This window comes from Sorex araneus, chromosome 1 (genome assembly GCF_027595985.1).
Source record: "Sorex araneus isolate mSorAra2 chromosome 1, mSorAra2.pri, whole genome shotgun sequence".
In the NCBI taxonomy this organism is placed as follows: domain Eukaryota; kingdom Metazoa; phylum Chordata; class Mammalia; order Eulipotyphla; family Soricidae; genus Sorex; species Sorex araneus.
In genome coordinates this window covers 3,258,945-3,276,660 of record NC_073302.1, presented here as the reverse complement: position 1 = coordinate 3,276,660, position 17,716 = coordinate 3,258,945, and the positions used below count along the sequence as shown (strand labels likewise).

General features: G+C 67.5%; 1 protein-coding gene across 1 annotated transcript in view; it reads left to right on the top strand.

The window, feature by feature from the left end:
* HMCN2 (hemicentin 2) overlaps window positions 1-13,599 on the top strand; it is an 88,708-nt gene extending 75,109 nt beyond the window's left edge. Inside the window, 14 exon segments of the mRNA XM_055124142.1 lie at window positions 220-269; window positions 271-411; window positions 860-941; window positions 2,825-3,094; window positions 5,926-6,078; window positions 7,178-7,315; window positions 7,401-7,522; window positions 8,425-8,662; window positions 9,403-9,714; window positions 10,154-10,282; window positions 11,215-11,526; window positions 11,943-12,062; window positions 12,729-12,855; window positions 13,073-13,599. Of these exon segments, the coding sequence (XP_054980117.1) occupies window positions 220-269; window positions 271-411; window positions 860-941; window positions 2,825-3,094; window positions 5,926-6,078; window positions 7,178-7,315; window positions 7,401-7,522; window positions 8,425-8,662; window positions 9,403-9,714; window positions 10,154-10,282; window positions 11,215-11,526; window positions 11,943-12,062; window positions 12,729-12,855; window positions 13,073-13,418 (2,540 nt within the window). The 3' untranslated portion in view covers window positions 13,419-13,599.
* Window positions 13,600-17,716: the final 4,117 nt, after the last annotated feature.

Sequence of the window (17,716 nt, the reverse complement as noted above, 5' to 3'; positions counted from 1 at the left end):
CAAGCCGGGCACTGTCTGTCGCATGCTCCCCGCCGGCCTGAGCCAGACACGCTGGTCTGTCCAGCCCCTCTGTGCGTCCGTCGTGCCGGGCCGGATGCAGCCAAGCCGGCCGCACCCATGGGGTCCCGGGCAGGCTCTGGGGCAGAGGGGGAGGTGCAGGGGACGCTGAGCTCAAGGACGCCATTTGCTGCCCCGCCCCGCCCTGTGTCCCTGTCACAGAGGCCCCAACGCTGCAAGGCGAGGCCTTCTCCTACCTGGTGGAGCCCGTGGGGGGGCAGCGTCCGGCTGGACTGTGTGGTCCACGGGGCCCCGGCCCCCGCCATCCGCTGGGCCAAGGACGGTCTCCCGCTGCGGGGCGGCCGCCTCCGCTACCGGCTGCACAACGGCTCGCTGACCATCCGCAGGACCCAGGCAAGCCCGAGCCCTCGCGCCCCCTCCCGGGTTTGGAGCAGGGGGCCCGAGAGCACAGGCCAGCCCCGGACACTGCTGAGCATGTCGCAGGAGCCATCGAGGTGGCAGGGAGGGGGCTCAGCAGTCACGGTGGCCGGTGAGGCTGCACGAGGCACAGGGCGCCCCGGGGCGTGGCAGAAGGCACGGGGCCTCCCAGAGGACCCCCCAACACAGCCCTGAAGCGGGACCCCCCAGCCCCCCAGTTCCGAGTTGTGCCGTGTCCTCCCCCAGGGCCTTCCCTTCTGGGTCCCCCCTGCAGCCCCAGCTGGCCCCGGAATGCACAGGGGGGCACCTGCGGGGGTCCCGCGAGCTAGCCGCCAGCCCGCACTCCTCCCCCCGCTGGGCAGAGGGCCTCGCTCCGGCCACTCCACCCCGCTGACCCTCGCCCCCCGCCCCCCGCCCCCCACAGAGGGCCGACGCTGGCCAGTACCTTTGCCGCGCAGAGAGCCGCCTGGGCGCCGTGGAGAAGCTGGTGGTCCTGGTGCTGCAGAGTGCGTGCCCCCCGCCGGTCCCGGGAGCAGGGGGAGGCAGGGAGGGGCCGGGCCGGCGGGGTGGGCGTGGCCGGATGGGTGGGCGTGACCGGCGGAGTGGGCGTGGCCGGCGGGGTGGGCGGGGCGGAGGCCGGGCCGGGCGGGGAGACTTCTCAGGATCCCCCGCGCGGGTACGAGTCCGGGCTCTAGCTCGGGCCCTGTCTGCTCACTGCACCCCCACCCCAGACAGACAGCGTCCCCGGCACCCACCCCCGCCTTCCAGACACCCCCGCCCCATGTCCCAAGGAACCAGAGAGTTTTGCCCTTTTGGGCAGTGGTGGGGGTCAGGCCCACTCAGTGGTGCTCGGGGGCTACTCCCAGCTTGGTGCTCACGTTCTCCTGGGGCCCTAAGGGGTCAGGTCAGACCAGGCCGTGGACCGTATACAGGGCTTCCCTGAGCCCCAGCTTACTGCCCGAAAGCCGTGCCTGTAGCTTGTCGGGCCGTCTCTGTGGCCCCCCGGCTGTCTCTGTGCCCCCCCGGGCTGTCTCTGTGGCCCCCCCGGGCCGTCTCTGTGACCCCCCGGCTGTCTCTGTGGCCCCCCAGGCTGTCTCTGTGGCCCCCCCGGGCCGTCTCTGTGCCCCCCCGGGCTGTCTCTGTGGCCCCCCAGCTTTAGGCCTTTCATCCTCAAAATGTCCCACACGAGGGTGATCAGTGTTTCGGGAGCAAGGAGAGTCTCAGGGCTCATCAGGGGCGGGAAAACGGGGAAGGTGCTGGCTCTGCACGTGCGGCCTGGTTCAGATCCCTGGTGTCGCACAGCCCCGCCCCCAGCCCCTCTGGGAGTGAGCACTACGAGGTGTGGCTCCCAAACTAAACTTTACTAAGAGCCGGGAGAGCCGCTCAGCTGACCGGCATGAGCGCTGATGTGGGAGACCCGGGTTCCGGCCCCCACACCAGGCCGGCCCCCGGCTCTGCCCGTCCTGGGTCTGGAGTCAGCGCTGAGAGTCAGAGGCAAAGGGAAGGAGCCCCGGGGTTCCCCACCCCTAGGGGGCAGCAGCGAGTGGCCGCCGCCACCTGTGCCCCTTTCGCCCAACACGTGTCACTGTGTGTTGAAACCGCCCGAGTGTCCCGCACACACAGTCCTGCCACAGACGGGCACCTGCGTCTCCCGTGGCCAGGCTCCGTAGCCAAGCACACGCCTTGCACACGTGAGGCCCCGGGGTCAGCTTTCGGCACGCCCTGAGCATCATGGGAGGAAATGCGCCTAAGCGCTGAACCCCGGAGTCGCCCCCGGGCTCTCTGGGTGTGACCCCAGAGCAAATAGAAGGCAGGACTGTGGCCATGGCAGACCCCCCCACCCCCCGCCAGCTGCGCAGGGGCGTCTCCTCTGCCTCCCCGTCACGGGGCGCCCCGTTTCTCCCCTGCTGCGTGGGGCCGTGCGGCTGGGGTTGGGTGACGTGCCGGCGTGGCCAAGTCCTGGGGTACGTTAGCAAGGAAGGGGAGGGGGTCGGGAGCTGGCCCAGGGGCCGGAGCCCGGGCTCCATCCCCCACCCCTCACAGTCCCCAGGCACCGCCAGGGTCACCGTCTGAGCGCCACTGGGCGTGACCCCAAATCCAAGCAAATCCAATCCGGCCGGGAGGGGGCCTGAAGGGCCGGGGGGCGCGGGCAGATCAGACTCTGCCTGCAGTGTCACGAAGGGGCAGAGTGGTCCCGGGCAGAGCGGGGCCTGAGCCGGCGCGTGACTCAGTGGCAGAGTCGGACCTCGGGGGCAGCTCTCTCTGAGCAGCGTCGGCCAGGCGGGACCCCCCCTCGCCGCTGCCCCCAGGACGGCTGCCGGGTGTGCGCCCGGGGGAGGCCAGACCCAGGCCAGGCTCCTCACGGCCCCCCCGCGCGCCCGTCCCGCAGGTGCCCCGGTCTTCCAGGTGAGGCCCCAGGACGTGACCGTGAGACCCGGGGACGACGTGGCGCTGCAGTGCCAGGCCAGCGGGGAGCCGGCGCCCGAGGTGGAGTGGCTGCGGGCCGGGCGGCCCCTGGCGGCCAGCCGGCGGCTGCGAACGCTACCGGATGGGAGCCTGTGGCTGGAGCAGGTGGAGGCCGGGGACGCGGGCGCCTACGAGTGCGTGGCCCACAACCTCCTGGGCTCGGCCTCCGCCCGGGCCGTGCTGGCCGTGAGAGGTACGCGGGCGCCCTCCCCGCCAGGGCACGGGGCAGCCGGGGAAGCAGAGGTTGAGGGCCGGGCGCTGCCCTCTGTGCCCCCCGCCCGGGGCACGGACTGGCGCCCTGGGGTTCCCGGGGTGCTGAGTTCATTGCGGTCCCCGGCCAGGGTGGGTGGACACTGGCCAGTGCTACTTACTGGTGCTCCCAGCAACTACACCCAGAGGCCCGGCAGCAGGACCCCCTTTGGGGAGAAGGAAGGAACATTCCTGGGAAGCCCCAGGGGACCGTCTGGGCGGCCTGGCATGTGGGGGTCTTTCTTTTTTCTTTTCTTTTCTTTTTGGGTCACACCCGGCGATGCCCAGGGGTTCCTCCTGGCTCTGCACTCAGGAATTACTCCTGGCGGAGCTCAGGGGACCCTATGGGATGCTGGGAATCGAACCCGGGTTGGCCGAGTGCAAGGCAAACGCCCTCCCCACTGTGCTATCTCTCCGGCCCCTCGTGGGGTTATTTCTGTGCCCACGTGTGCCTGGGTGGCCTCATGCCTGCACCCAAGTGGACATGCCAGTCGATCCCGCTCGCAGCCGCCCTGTCCAGGCCGGGCAGAGCTGGGGCCTGACGCTGTTGGCACTCAAGACTCCCTGTCCACCCATGCGGGACCCTACTTGGTCCCTGGTGGCCAGATTGGGGAGTCCAAGAGTGTGACTAGGGTCAGAGCGGTAGGACAGCGGGGGTGGCATTTCCCTTGCATGTGGCTGACCCGGGTTTAATCTCCAGATTCCCACATGGTCCCCAGAGCACTGCCAGGAGTGATCCCTGAGTGCAGAGCCAGGAGTAACCCCTGAGCATCTCTGGGTGTGACCCCAAAAGCAAACAAACAAAAGTCAGTGGTCCCCTGGGGCAGAGCGGGACCCTCTCTACCTGAGCTCGGTCCCTTTTCTTCCCTCGCCTGGTCCCCACCCCACGGAGCCTTTGCCAGGACTCCCTGTGCCACCCCCAGCTGACGCCATAACTCAGGCACAAACATTTGACCAAGAGAAACGACAGTTGGGGGCTGGAGCAACAGCACAGCGGGGAGGGCGTTTGCCTTGCACGCAGCCGACCCGGGTTCAATTCCCAGCATCTCATGGTCCCCTGAGCACCACCAGGAGTCATTCCTGAGTGCAGAGCCAGGAGTCACCCCTGAGCATCGCCGGGTGTGACGCAAAAAAAAAAAGAAAAGAAAAAGAAACGACAGTTTTCCGCCCTGGCGCCTCCAGGCCCCTGGGTGAGGTCCAGCTATTCTTTTAAGGTCTGCGGTGGGCACTCTGCCCCGCCCTCCCCAGCATCTGGGGGTGCCGTGGTGGCATCACCCCGGTCTCTGTTCTCTGTGTCCCCAAGGCTGCTTCTGTGCCTAAAGGTGCACTTTTGGGGGGATGGCAGGGGGGGCTCCCTGATGGCCTTGTGGTGACCTCTGGCCCCACCCATACTCCAGCGAGGTCACCCCAAAGGACACGGCCGGTCCCAGCGTACGAAGGGTGGCACTGTCCCGCCCGGAACGGCCACCTCCCTTTGGTCCTTGGAAAGAAACTGCTATTCCCTTTGCGTCGTCTGTCGGTCACAGAGAGGGGACGGTGTAGAAACAGCTGGGAAGGAGAAGGCGCTGCCCAGGGGCTGCCCCACTCCCTGGCCTGGGACGGGGCCACTGTGAGGGGGGAGGGGACATGAGGCGCTTCCCTGTACATGGACAACAGCTTCTCCCATGGGGCTGCCCCGTGCCCCCCCCATGGGGCCGACAGCCCCTCCTTCCCCGGGGCACCCCAGACCCCTTTCCCCACGTTGTCTCCTCGTGCTGCGTTGGTGCTGCAGGATAAACCAGAGGGTCCATGCGTCGCTGCAGCCCCCGTGGCTGCAAGGGGCGGGGGTAGGGAAAGGCGCCCACAGGTGCCGCAGGCCCCGCCGCCCCCCACCCCCACCGCAGCTCCCTCCTTTCCAGCCGCTGCCGCCCGGCTCCGGCGCTGAGTCACCGCCTGTCTGGGGAAATTTTCCACGACCGGCGCGCTCCAATTTCCGCAATCAGCCGAGCGCTGCCGAGGGCCACGGGGGTCACGGCCTGCTCCTGCCCCGGCTGTCGGCGGCATCGCGGCAGACGGGGGCCAGAGCTGCCCGGGATGGGCCGCAAATCTCATCAGAGCCCCGTGACGGGCTGCGGGCACGGCTGCTTCCTGTCCGGGCGCGGAGTGTTTTCCGTCATCTTTTCACCAGATCTGCACAATTTGTGGCTAATTTCCCCCGAGGGCCGGTGAGCAGAGACAGCGCCGTGTCCTGGAATGCCATCTGCCCGGCCAGGCAGCGCCCACCAGCCGCCCGCCCGCCCGTGGGGGGGCCGCGGGCTGCAGGCAGGCTGGTGGCTGCGGAAACCCAGACCCCCCATCAAAAAAACACCAAAAACCAGAAGTCCGGCTGTAGGGTGGCTGGAGCCGGAGTCAGGGGTACGGGGACCTCAGGGTGCCCCTTTCCGTTCCTGCTGGGGCCTGGCACCCACTGGTCCGTGCCTGATGCCTCTCGGGTCCCTCCTCCCCGCTCACACAACAACCCCCGTGGGCAGCCTGAGGGCCTGACCGGCGGGTTCCCGGGGAGTCCCAGCAGAGAGAGAACCCTCACCCTCTCACGCCGGGGTACCACCCCACTTCTCTCAGGGCCAGGATGCCCCTGAGTGATGGGGGTCCAGTTCTCCCCGCTCTTTCCCCCCACTGCTGTGCGCCCCTAGGCAAGTTGCTTGCCTTCTCTGAGCCTCCGTTTACTCCTTGACCAGACGGGACAGGGCTGAGTGTGGGCGCCAACGCTCACTGCTCCCCTCCTCCTCCTCCCAGGGGAACCCCGGGGCAGCCGGGGCAGCATGGTCGGGGTGATCAATGGCCAGGACCTGGGCGCGGCCACCCTCAACACCAGCGTGCAGCGGCGGGAGGCGCAGGCGGGGGCCGTCACCCTCCGCAGCAGCATCAGCCACGTCCCGGCCACCGTGGGTGAGTGGGGCCCGGGCCAGCCTCAGAGTTCAAGCCTCAGCACCAAATGGCCCACGCGTACCCCCAGCACCGCCAGGAGCGAGCTGGGAGCACAGAGCCAGGAGTAGTCGGCCCTGAGCAGTGCTGTGGGGGGGTGGGGGGGCGGGAAACCCAGTAACGTCAGCTGCTGAGAGCTGATGGCACCAGGCCAGGCCGGGGGACCCTCACGCGACACGGCAGCTCTGAGCAGGGCCAAGTGGCACGTCCAGGATGGACGGGGCGTCTGAGCGGGGGGCTGTGGCCTCCGGTCCATGGGGAGGGGTGCCCCAGAGAGTGGACAGAGCGGGCCGGAGGGGGCACAGCGGGGAGGGCGTTGGCCTGGCGCGCGGTTGGCCCGGGTTCGATTCCCAGCATCCCCTCCCCCGAGCTCTGCCAGGAGTGACTCCTGAGTGCAGAGCCAGGGGTGACCCAGCGCCTCTGGGGTGGCCAGAGAACGAAAGAAAGGACAGTGAAGCCATGAGGGGCGGTGGCCCAGGGTGGCGGTCTCGGGAGCGGGCGGGGGGAGGGGGAGCAGAGCCGCAGCAGCAGGGAACATGCGTGTTCAAGCTTTCATACAAGACGTGGCGGGCGGATGGAACGTTCTAGACATGGGGCGGCCCGTGGGCTGCGGACCCCGCATTCATGCAAGGGGTCCAGGGAAGGAGGACGCAGTGTGAGTGGGGCCTGGGGGGCCAGGGTGGGGGTCACTCGGAGCTGGCCCAGTGGATGGGGCGGGTGAAGGGGTGGTCGCTGTCCAGTGGAAACCAAGGCAGGAGGGGCTGGGAAGGAGCCGCCCGGCCCCAGGATGCTGGTTCCTGGGGAACTCGGGTCTCGACACCCCCAAGAAGCCAGACCGGCCTGGCCCCAGCCGAGACGAGGGAGGGCAGGGCCAGTGGCCGGTCACAGCTGGTCGAGGCCCTGGTCCCAGTCCACGGCCGGGGCTCCTGGAAGCTGCGCACGACATGCTTCCGGCAGGCCAGCCGCGCCGGCTGGACACGCTCTGGGGGGGTTGAGCCGCGGCCACTGCCAGGAAGCCCCAGCCAGAGACCCCCTGAGCCCGGCCCCTCCCCCACCCGCTCAGGACCCCTGATGCGAGTGCTGGTGGTCGCCCTGGCCCCCACCTACTGGGCCCTGGCGGGGGAGAGCGGGGACGCCCTGAACGGCCACTCGCTGACCGGAGGCCGCTTCCAGCAAGAGTCCCACGTGGAATTCGAGACGGGTGAGCAGGCGGGGCCGGGTGGAGGGCCGGGGGGGGGCAGCCCTCCCAGACCCCTCGGTCACTCCGGGCTGGTGTGGCGCCCCAGGGGACCAGCTCACCGTGACCCAGGTGGCCCGGGGCCTGGACGCTGAGGGCTTCCTGATCCTGGACGCGGAGGTCCACGGGGTCATCCCCGAGAGCCTCGCCGAAGCCGATCTCCAAGTGCAGGTGGGTGCGCGGCCGGCCCTCGGGGGCCGACCTGCCGGCCTGACGGTCCATCTGGGCCGGGAGCTGGTCACGGGAAGGGTCCCGCTAGGCACCCAGCTTCTTTTATGTATATGTATATGTATATATATAATTTTATAAAGTAGTTCACAATATCTGATTAGATTTACTGTTCGAACACCCACCCCCCGCCACGACACCTTCCCACCACCACATTTCAGATGTTTCCATCCCGAACCCCAGCCCCTGCCCCAAAGCAGAACCGAGATCGGGGCTGGAGCGATAGCACAGCCGGGAGGGCATTTGCCTTGCACGCGGCCGACCCAGGTTCGATTCCCAGCATCCCATATGGTCCCCTGAGCACCACCAGGAGTAATTCCTGAGTGTAGAGCCAGGAGTAAGCCCTGTGCATCACCGGGTGTGACCCGAAAAGAAAAAAGAAAAACCAAAGCAGAACCGAGATCATCTATTTTGTATTGTTTGTTATGAAAAACCGCCGAAAATCCCACAAAAAAAAAGTATCCTTGGAGGACAGAGTGTGGAGGCTGCTGTACTTCACGCAGGGGCGAGACGCCCTTCGACGAGGGATCACTCACGTGTCGTTGAAGGTTGAGCCTGTGTGCTCTGTGTGCATACGTATCTGTGACTATCAGACACACGCGTGTCTCCCTCCAGGGCGGGCTGCCTCCTGCTCTGAACACCCCCCCCCCCAGCTGTGGTGGGTGATCTCGGGGTCCGGGTAGTGCGCGTGGTCTGAAGTATCGCGTGGCCGCATTTGCGGCTGCATGGATGGGCCCAGCTTTGGGGGACCCGGCCGGCCCCACCCCCCGAAGAGCAGGCGGTGAGCGGCGCCCCCCCGCGTCCCCCCCGGCTCCCTGAGTCAGGTGCCCGTGCTCGCCCCACAGGACTTCGGGGAGCAGTACCTGCAGACTGGCCCCGGGCAGCTCTGGGCGGCCTCCACGCAGCGCTTCCTGCGGGGCCGCGTGCCCACGTGGGCGCGCTGTAACCACAGCATCCGGTACGACGCGGCGCGCGGCCCGCAGCCCCAGCTGGTGCAGCTCCTCCGCGCCACGCACATCCGCAGCGCCTTCGAGCCCGGCGCCGAGGCCCTGAGCTTCCAGCTCACCACGGCGCTGCAGGCTGGTGAGCCCCTCGCCCTGGCACCCGGGGCGCCCCCCAGGGCTCCTGGCTCCCCGCCCGCCCACCCTCGGACAGCCCTGTCGGTTCCCGCCTCCCCCAGGCCCGCCCAAAGCTGCTGCTCTGGAGTCACACCCCGCAGGGACTCATGCCAACACGCCCCTAGGCCCCGGGGCGGCGCAGAGAGGGGCGTGTGCAGGAAACCCTAGTGTGCGCCCTGGGCCGGAACGGGAACTGTGACAGACCCTGGTGCCAAGTCCCACACTGAGGCCGCAGCCTGGGGGACACGGTGGAAGCCCAGAGGCCCGTGGGGCAGCCCATCTCGGCTCCGAGGAAGGGGACGATGGCTCTGGGGAGCCACTGGGTCCCACGGGCTTTTAATCTGTACACGGGAGGGAGGGGGAGCCCAGCGGGAGAGGGCACAGGGGCCTGGCTCTGAGCCTCAGTGTGCCCATCTGTGAACTGGGCACTCTTGCCCCGCCCAGCAGGCAGCTCCCTGGGCAAGGGGCATCTGTGCCCACAGGACTCGGCTCCGGGGGTCCTCCCAGCTCCCCCCCGGCCCAGGAGAACAGTCAGAGGTGCCCAGGCAACGCTGCTCTCTGCTACCCTGTGTGTGTATGTGTGTGTGTGTGTGTGTTTGTCGGGAGAGGGGGGCGCGTGGCACGGTGCCCCTCCCTCCTCTGTATCCCTGGACCCGGGGCCACCGTGGAGGCCGGCCCGGGCCCCTGACTGGGCTTGTCTTGCAGAGGACGGTGAGCCCAGCTGTCCCGAGGGCTTTGAGCTGGACCCCGAGGAAACGCACTGTGTGGGTGAGGCCCCCCAATGCCCGGCTGCGGGGTCCCCGGGCTCTGTGTTGGGGGTGCGTGGAGGAGGCAGCTGGGGGGGGCCTGGGAGGGCGCTCACACAGCCCCCCCTGCCCCCAGACCTGGACGAGTGCGCCTGGGAGCCCCCGCCCTGCCCGGATGGCCAGCGCTGCGAGAACCTGCCCGGGGCCCACCGCTGCCTCCCGGGCTGTGCGCCCGGCTTCCGGAGGGCCGCCGACGGCGCGGGCTGCGAAGGTGACGCCCTGGGCCGGCAGCGGGGGCAGGGGCAGCAGCGGCCTGCGGGAACGAGCAGGGACCGAGTACTGCGGCCGGCCTGCATGTCCCCTGGGCTTCCTGGAGGGGGCGCCGGGTTTGAGGGGCTCCAGGCTGGTCCCTCTGTTCCCCCCTCCCCACCCACCGCCTCAGCCTCTGCCTTCTGGAGGAGAAGGGGCCCGGGAAGGGGGCCGGGCCTGTGTGCCCCCTCCTTTCCCTCCCGTCCTGGGGGCCACGCCGGGCGCCAGCCCCCTCCCCGGCCCCGCCCTCTCTCCCCTCGGACCCCCCAGGCTCTCGTACCTGCGAGTCCTCTGCAACTGGGGGTGGGTCCCCCCCCGACGGCGCTAGAGGAGGAGGCGTGGGGGTGCGGGCAGTGCGGGGGCACGTTGGGGGCCTCTAGGCTCAGCTCCACCCCCCCCAGATGTGGACGAGTGTTTGGAGGAGACAGACGAGTGCCACTACAGCCAGCGCTGCGACAACACCCCGGGCGGCTACCACTGTGGGTGTGCCCGCGGGTACCAGACCCAGGGCCCTGGCCAGCCCTGCCTAGGTACAGGGGCCCCGCCCCCGCCTGGGGACCAGGATCATGCTGGGCTCTGGGGGGCCGGGTTCTGAGGGGCTGAATTCTGAGGGGCTGGACCTGGAGTGCTGGGTTCTAGAGTGCAGGGTTCTGAGGGGATGGGTTCTGTGGTGCTAGGTTCTGTGGTGCTGGGTTCTATGGTGCTAGGTTCTGTGGTGCTGGGTTCTGAGGGGCTGGGTTCTGAGGGGCTGGGTTCTGTGGTGCTGGGTTCTGGGGTGCTGGGTCCTGTGGTGCTGGGTTCTGAGGGGCTGGGTTCTGTGGTGCTGGGTTCTGGGGTGCTGGGTCCTGTGGTGCTGGGTTCTGAGGGGCTGGTTTCTGTGGTGCTGGGTTCTGAGGGGCTAGGTTCTATGGTGTTGGGTTCTGAGGGGCTGGGTTCTGTGGTGCTAGGTTCTGGGGTGCTTGGTTCTGAGGTGCTAGGTTCTGTGGTGCTGGGTTCTGAGGGGCTGGGTTCTATGGTGCTGGGTTCTGAGGGGCTGGGTTAGGTGGTGCTGGGTTCTGTGGTGCTAGGTTCTGGGGTGCTGGGTTCTGAGGTGCTAGGTTCTCTGGTGCTGGGTTCTGAGGGGCTAGGTTCTATGGTGCTGGGTTCTGGGGTGCTGGGTCCTGTGGTGCTGGGTTCTGAGGGGCTGGGTTCTGAGGGGCTGGGTTAGGTGGTGCTGATTCTGAGGTGCTAGGTTCTGGGGTGCTGGGTTCTGAGGGGCTAGGTTCTATGGTGCTGGGTTCTAGGGTGCTGGGTTCTGGGGTGCTGGGTTCTGCTCTGCCACACTCATGGCCCCACAGCCTCTCCCCCTGCACTCTGGGGCGACCTCTCCTGGGCACCCCGGGGAGGAGGGCTGGAGGGAGGGGCTCAGAGGCCCCTGGGGCAGAGCTGGGGAGCCCAGTGGGCCCTGCCTGCTCCTTTGCAGACGTCAACGAGTGCGCGGAGCGGCCCCCGCCCTGTGCCCACCAGTGCCAGAACCTGCAGGGCGGCTTCCGCTGCCTGTGCCCGCCCGGCCACGTGCTCCTCCCGGACGGCAGGACGTGCGTCCCCCCCGAGCGCGAGCTCCGGGGCCAGAACGTGACCACCGTCAGCTCCCGGGGCCCTTGGCTGCGGCCCCGCGGCCCCGGGGGCTCCCACCACGCCTGGGTCTCCCTCCGGCCGCGCCCCGGAGCTCTGGGCAGCGAGGGACGGGCCTGGTGCCCGCCCGGCTTCATCCGGCAGAATGGAATCTGCACCGGTAAGGCCGCGCCCACCCGTGGCACCCCAGCAGACGGGGCACGGGGCAGCCCCAGCAGAGCCCGGGGCCGGGTCTCGAGGGAGGTGGCGGGCAGCTGGCGGGCAGGACGCTTCGGCCCAAGGAGGCCCCTCTTGGGCAGATGTCCCGGCGCCCCACTAGGAGGAGCGGGTAGACGGGGAAGGAAACATTTGGGAGCTGACAGGGGCTGGGGTGGGGGTGGGGGCAGCCCCCCAAGGTCCAGGCTGCAGGGGGGCAGGGGGTTGTCTGGAGGGGGAGGCACCTCAGCAGGGGTTCCCTCCTTAGCCCCTGGGCAGGCGGGGGTCCCCAACTCCTGTCTGGAGCCTGGCCAGCCGGCCTGGGCTCACGCGGGCAGCTGTGACTCAGTGGGCATCTCCCCCTCCCCCCCTGCTGGGCAGACCTGGACGAGTGCCGCGTGCCCAGCCTGTGCCAGCACGCCTGCCAGAACACCGAGGGCAGCTACCGGTGCCTCTGCCCCGCCGGCTACCGCCTCCTGCCCAGCGGGAAGAACTGCCAGGGTGAGCACCCGCCCAGGCTGCGTGGGACGGGCCCACTTCCGGCATCCCGTCCTCTCGGCACCCCCGCGGGGCAGGGGGCAGCCCCCCGACGCCCACTGGCATCCAGCAGGCCCTCGCTCGGGGCAGGAGCTAGCTCAGATTGGCGGGCGTGGGGACGGTGCCAGCGTTGCCGTCCAGGGCTGCGCCTGCCTCCTCAGCCCCCTCGGGCATCGGGGCACGTGGCGGGGGGGGGGGGCCGAGCCAGGCTGGTGGGCAGCTGCAGCTGGTGGAAGTAGAAACAGGTGGCCCCACGCGGACGTGCTCGGAGCCTGAGGAGCCAGGGGCACTGCCCAGCCCCAGGGGCTACTTCCTGTCTCGGGGGCGGGAGGGGAGGGGGTGTCTCGGGGGGGCCACTGGGCACTCTGACCCCCCACAACCGCCTCTCTCTTGGGCCCCCCAGACTCGGAGGCAGGAGGGCCCTCGTGGCTGGGCTGGGGGGTGTCAGGGCACTGCCCACCACCTGACCCCCTGGAGACATTTCTTGGACCCTGTTTATTTCCATGGAGACATATTTGCTTGTCACTGGCGGTTGGCTGACGTGCCCACGTGGCAAAGGTCTAAGGTGCCCCCCTTGACTGTGCCTCTGCTCTGTCCCCCGCACCATCTGCACCCCTGCCCTGCCTCCAGACATCAACGAGTGCGAGGAGGATGGCATCGACTGCGCCCCTGGCCAGATGTGCTTCAACACCCGGGGCAGCTACCAGTGCGTGGACACGCCGTGCCCCGCCACCTACCGGCAGGGCTCCAGCCCCGGGTAAGGGAGCCGCCCGCCCCGGGGCCCTTGTCCTGCCTGACCCCTCCTCCAGGGAGGCCACGTGGGATGACCCAGAGCAGGGGACCCCCCTGCGGCAGCCAGGGGGATGGGGGTGGGGGGCGGGGAGAGGCCTCCACCCGGGCCCGCAGACACTCGGGCCGGGGCGCGCGCCCGTGGCCGCCCCTGCGCGGGGTTCCAGGCGCCCGTGTCCACGCAGGACGTGCTACCGGCGCTGCTCCCGGGACTGCCGCGCGGGCGGGCCCTCGACGCTGCAGTACAAGCTGCTGCCGCTGCCGCTGGGCGTGCGCGCCCACCACGACGTGGCCCGCCTGGCCGCCTTCTCGGAGGCGGGCGCGGCCGCCAACCGCACGGAGCTCAGCGTGCTGGAGCCCGACCCGCACAGCCCCTTCGCGCTGCGCCCGCTTCGCGCCGGCCTGGGCGCCGTCTACACCCGCCGCGCGCTCACCCGCGCCGGCCTCTACCGGCTCACGGTGCGCGCCGCCGCCCCGCGCCACCAGAGCCTGTACGTGCTGCTCATCGCCGTGTCCCCCTACCCCTACTGAGGGGACCGCGGCGCGCGGCCGGCCCCGCCCCGCCCCGCACCCCCCGCGCCCCGGCCCGCGAGGTCAGCGCCCGCCCGCCTCCCCGTGCGTCACGGGGCCTTGGGTCAACACGACCCCGGGCGCAGCCTTGACCGGGGGACACTCACCCCCTGCTCAGGTGACGGCGGGAGGCGGGGCTGGAGGGGCGCCCGAGGAGACGTCCCCTGGTGTCACCCCCGCTCGCGCCTTCCCGAACAGGCCTCGCGTGGGCCATAAAAACATGTTTTTTAACCTGCTTTTGAGTCCCGTTGTGCTTTGGGAAGGAGGGGGTGGGGCTGGGAGGGAGCCGCCAGCCCGGTCCACCGCCGAGCACTGGAGCAGGAGTCCAGCAGCCTGGGCTCAGGAGGAGGGTGGCCCAGGAACCTCTAGGAACCACTGCTCTATCCCCAGATAGAAATGATCCCAGCACCCCTCCTAAAATGAGGGGGAAACGCCTGGACAGGGCAGGGGGCTCAGGGCGGCTCCTAAGGCGGCTTCAGCAGTCCAGTCATTCACTGGTCAGCAGAGCTGCTCACAGGGACAGACCTCAGGTTGGGCTCCCAGGGCTGAGGGGTGGGCACCCACATAGGAGGGGCTCCCCGGGGTGGGTGTGCTGAGAAGAGACGCTCTGGGGAGGCGAGTGGCGGGGGGTCGCAGGGTGGGAGAAAGCCAGGAGGCCATCAGGGGGAGGTGTCCCTGCCAGAGGCACAGCCCAGCCCAGGCCCCAGCTGCCTGCTCCTCTGAGGGGCTGGGGGCAGCAAGAGGAGAAGGTGGCAGCGGCTCTGGTGCATTTCCAGCCGGCAGCCAGCGGCCGAGTGTCGGGGTTCAGCGGAGGCCATGCAGCCCCGAGCCCCATGGGGTCCCCCGCGCCACACGTCACGGTCACCTCCTCTGAGCCCCCGAGTCTTGTGCCCAGGCCATGAGCACTGCCGCCAGAGTCATTTCTGCCCATCAGATGTCGTGGCTTCATGGAGACAGAAAGACTGGGGTGCACAGGAGAAGCACCGGCAGGGCCCCCGGGTGGGGCGGCCCAATGGTTAGACCAGAGCCGCCAGCCTGCCCCCTGGGAGCCCCGACCACGCCGTGGCCCTTGGACTCTGGTGTCTTTGAAGCCAGGGGCTCCTTGAGCACGGGAGGCCCAGGTGCCGTCACCCCGGGGTGCCCAGGAGCAACGCCAAGCGCAGAGCAAGGACTAGCCCCCGAGCCCCACCGGGGCCCCAAACAACCAGACGGTGCTTTCTCGGAAGGACGGCGGGAGGGCGCGGGGCCTCGCACGCCCGGTCCTGCCGGGGCGCGGCCCAGGCCCAGCTCCGCTGCGTCTCAGGACCTTTGAAGTCCCTCTGACGGTCACATTCCTTTGATTTTTCTTTTTTTGCTTCGTTTACAAATGCCAGAACCACTCAGCTTGCAGGTTGCACAGAACCCGGCGGGACCAACTGGGGCCACACAGAGGCCACTTACGGCCACCGCTCAGCTGGCAGGAGGAGCGAGAAGGGGGAGTGGAGGGGGGCCCCCAGCTGCCCCAGGCCCCGCCGCGCCTGGGGCCTCCCCGGGGCTGACCACCCTCTTTGTGCAACGCCAGGGGCCAGGGGTCACCCCGAGCCCTGCCCTTGCCTGGCCTGTTAATTTTTGACGGACTCGGGGACTTTGAAGCAGGGTCCGCGCCGGGCCCCCACCTCGCGAGTGAGAGTGTGAGACCCCGAGAGGAGCGAACGCAGCGTTTGCTCTCCTCACCCCTGCGCCTCCCTCAGCCTCACCCCTGCCCCACTCAGGGAGGGGCTCGGGTCCGCAGGGTCTGGGCCCCAGGGGCCTCTGCAGGCAAGAATCGGGGCGCCGTCTCCCCAAAGAGGCCCCGGGGTTCAGAGAGAGGCCCCTGCTCCCGGCCCCCTCAGCCTGGCAGGAAACAGGCTCAGCGCTGCCTTGGGAGGTGCCAGAGGCCCCGGCCCCCAGCCCCCAGCCCCCAGCCCAGCCCCTGAGGGCGGGAGGGGGGCAGGAGGGCCCCTGGGGGGCAGGAGGGGCGCCGGTGTCAGGTGTGGGCCATGGAGCCGGCAGCCTGGAGCCTGGGCTGGGTAGGGGTCCCGCCATCTGCACCCCTGTCCCCAAGACGGCCCCCAACCCCCCCAACTCGAGAGAGGCAGTAAGAACCAGCTCGGAGGGGAGTGTTTTTCGCAGCCTGCCCAGCGGCCACCCTCACCAGCCCCGTCCGGCTGCCCGGCCCTGGTGCCCTCCGACCCCTAAGGTGGAAAACAGCTTTGCGGGTCACTCATTAAACCCCCTGATGGGACTTTTCCAAGAAGACAACAGCCGGACTGCGTGTTCCCTCTGGGCAGGGCCTGGCGGGCGGGGGGCCAGCCCAGAGCCACTCTCTGTCCCCAGGGGCACGGGGGAGGGCCCTGGGGTCCTCCACCCCAGAGCCCCGCGTGCCGTCAGGCCCAGGTGTCCTGAGCGCCCGAGGGAGGGGAAAGACAGAGTCCAATCACGGGCCTGCTCAGTGGGGACAGGCGGTTCCCTGGGCAGGACGACTGCGGGCCCCTCAGAGGCCGAGGGGACGGCCAGGGGCCGAGCCTCCACTTACGAGGGACTTGAGCACGTGCCGGCGGCAGCATGAGAGCCGGTGTGTGACGGCGATGAGCCGCACGGAGGGAAACGCGGCCGAGAGTGACGCAGGCCCGGGCTGGGGAGGACGGGAACCTGGTTCCTGAGTGCGACAGGCCTGCAAGAGCCTCTAAGTCAGTCTGAGTCCGTGATCATCCAGGACAAAGCTGAAACCTTAAAAAAAAAACCAAAAACACCCCAAAAAATTATTCCTAGGGTTGGCGAGCTAGAGAGCTCAACCTCACGGGAGCAAGGTCTGCACGCAGAAGCCCTGGGCTCCCCCAAGCCCTGGTGGGGGGAGCCCCTGAGCGCTGCCTCAACTCCGAAATAAATGAATTGATTGATTTACCACATCACACTCACTCTCACACACACAAAAGTCAGTTCTGGCCCTCCAGGGCACTTTGTCACTGCTCAGACTGCCGACTACTCAGGAAAACTTGAAATAAAAATTCAGGACCCAGGACCGGAACAGCACGGCAGGTAGGGCGTTTGCCTTGCATGTGTCCGACCCCGGGTTTGATCCCTGGCTTCCAACAGGGTCCCCCAAGCTCCGCCAGAAGTAATTCCTGAGTACAGAGCCAGAGGAACTCAGAGCATCGCAGGGTGTGACCCAAAAAGAAAAAAATTAGGACCCAAATAAGGGCTATACTCCTATGTCTTCTTGGACCAAGTTCCCCCATCTTTCTTTTTTTTATTTTCCCCAGAAAAATTCAAAAGTCAACTTCACTGAAGTGATTATTTGTCGGGGTATTAGTATTCCAAGGAGGTAAAGTCGGCTTGACATTCGAGGGGCCAGTGTGAGTCACCACCTTTGTAAGTTAAAGTCTCATGATGGTTTTAGTCCATGCAGACAAAGAGTTTGACAGAAACCTTTTTTTTTTTTTTTTGGCTTTTTGGGTCACACCCAGTGATGCTCAGGGGTTACTCCTGGCTCTGCACTCAGGAATTACTCCTGGCAGTGCTTGGGGGACCCTATGGGATGCCGGGGATCGAACCCGGGTCGGCCACGTGCAAGGAAACGCCCTACCCACTGTGCTATCGCTCTGGCCCCAGAGAGAAACCTCTTATTTGTGATAACACGAGGCATGGACATCTGCTCTCACCAACACTGTTTTGTCCTTTCTTGGCCATCGTAATAAGGCAAGAAAAAAAAAAAGGCACAGAGATAATAAAAGGAAAAGCAAAACTGCTAGAATTCAAAGACACTTGGATGCTAAAAATCTAAAACATCATTTACAACAATTTTTTTAAATTTTGAAATACTTAGAAATGCACTTGCCAAAGAATTTGAAATACTTAGAAATGCACTTGCCAGGAGCCCAGAGCCCTGCCCTGAAAAGCACCAGTGCCTGAGACAGGGCCCCTGTGGGCCTTTGAACGTTTCCACCGACCTGGGGGCTCGCAGACCACAAGCCGAAGCATCCCCTCCTGCCGGGCCTTCTCTGCGCAGAGCACCCGGGCGCCTGCTGCATGCAGAGGGTCCCAATCTGGCGAGTCACCAAGGGAAACAGTGAAGCAAACCTCTCCAAACTGTGACCCCAGGAAGCCTTCTCTCTTCAGGTGCAAAACACTGATACTATCAACCCTGACCTCGCATAACTGTCACTTTTTTTTTTTTAACCAACAGGGTGGGGGGTGGGGCACTCTCCAGCCCCAACCTGGTTCACTTTGTCCCCTGCAGG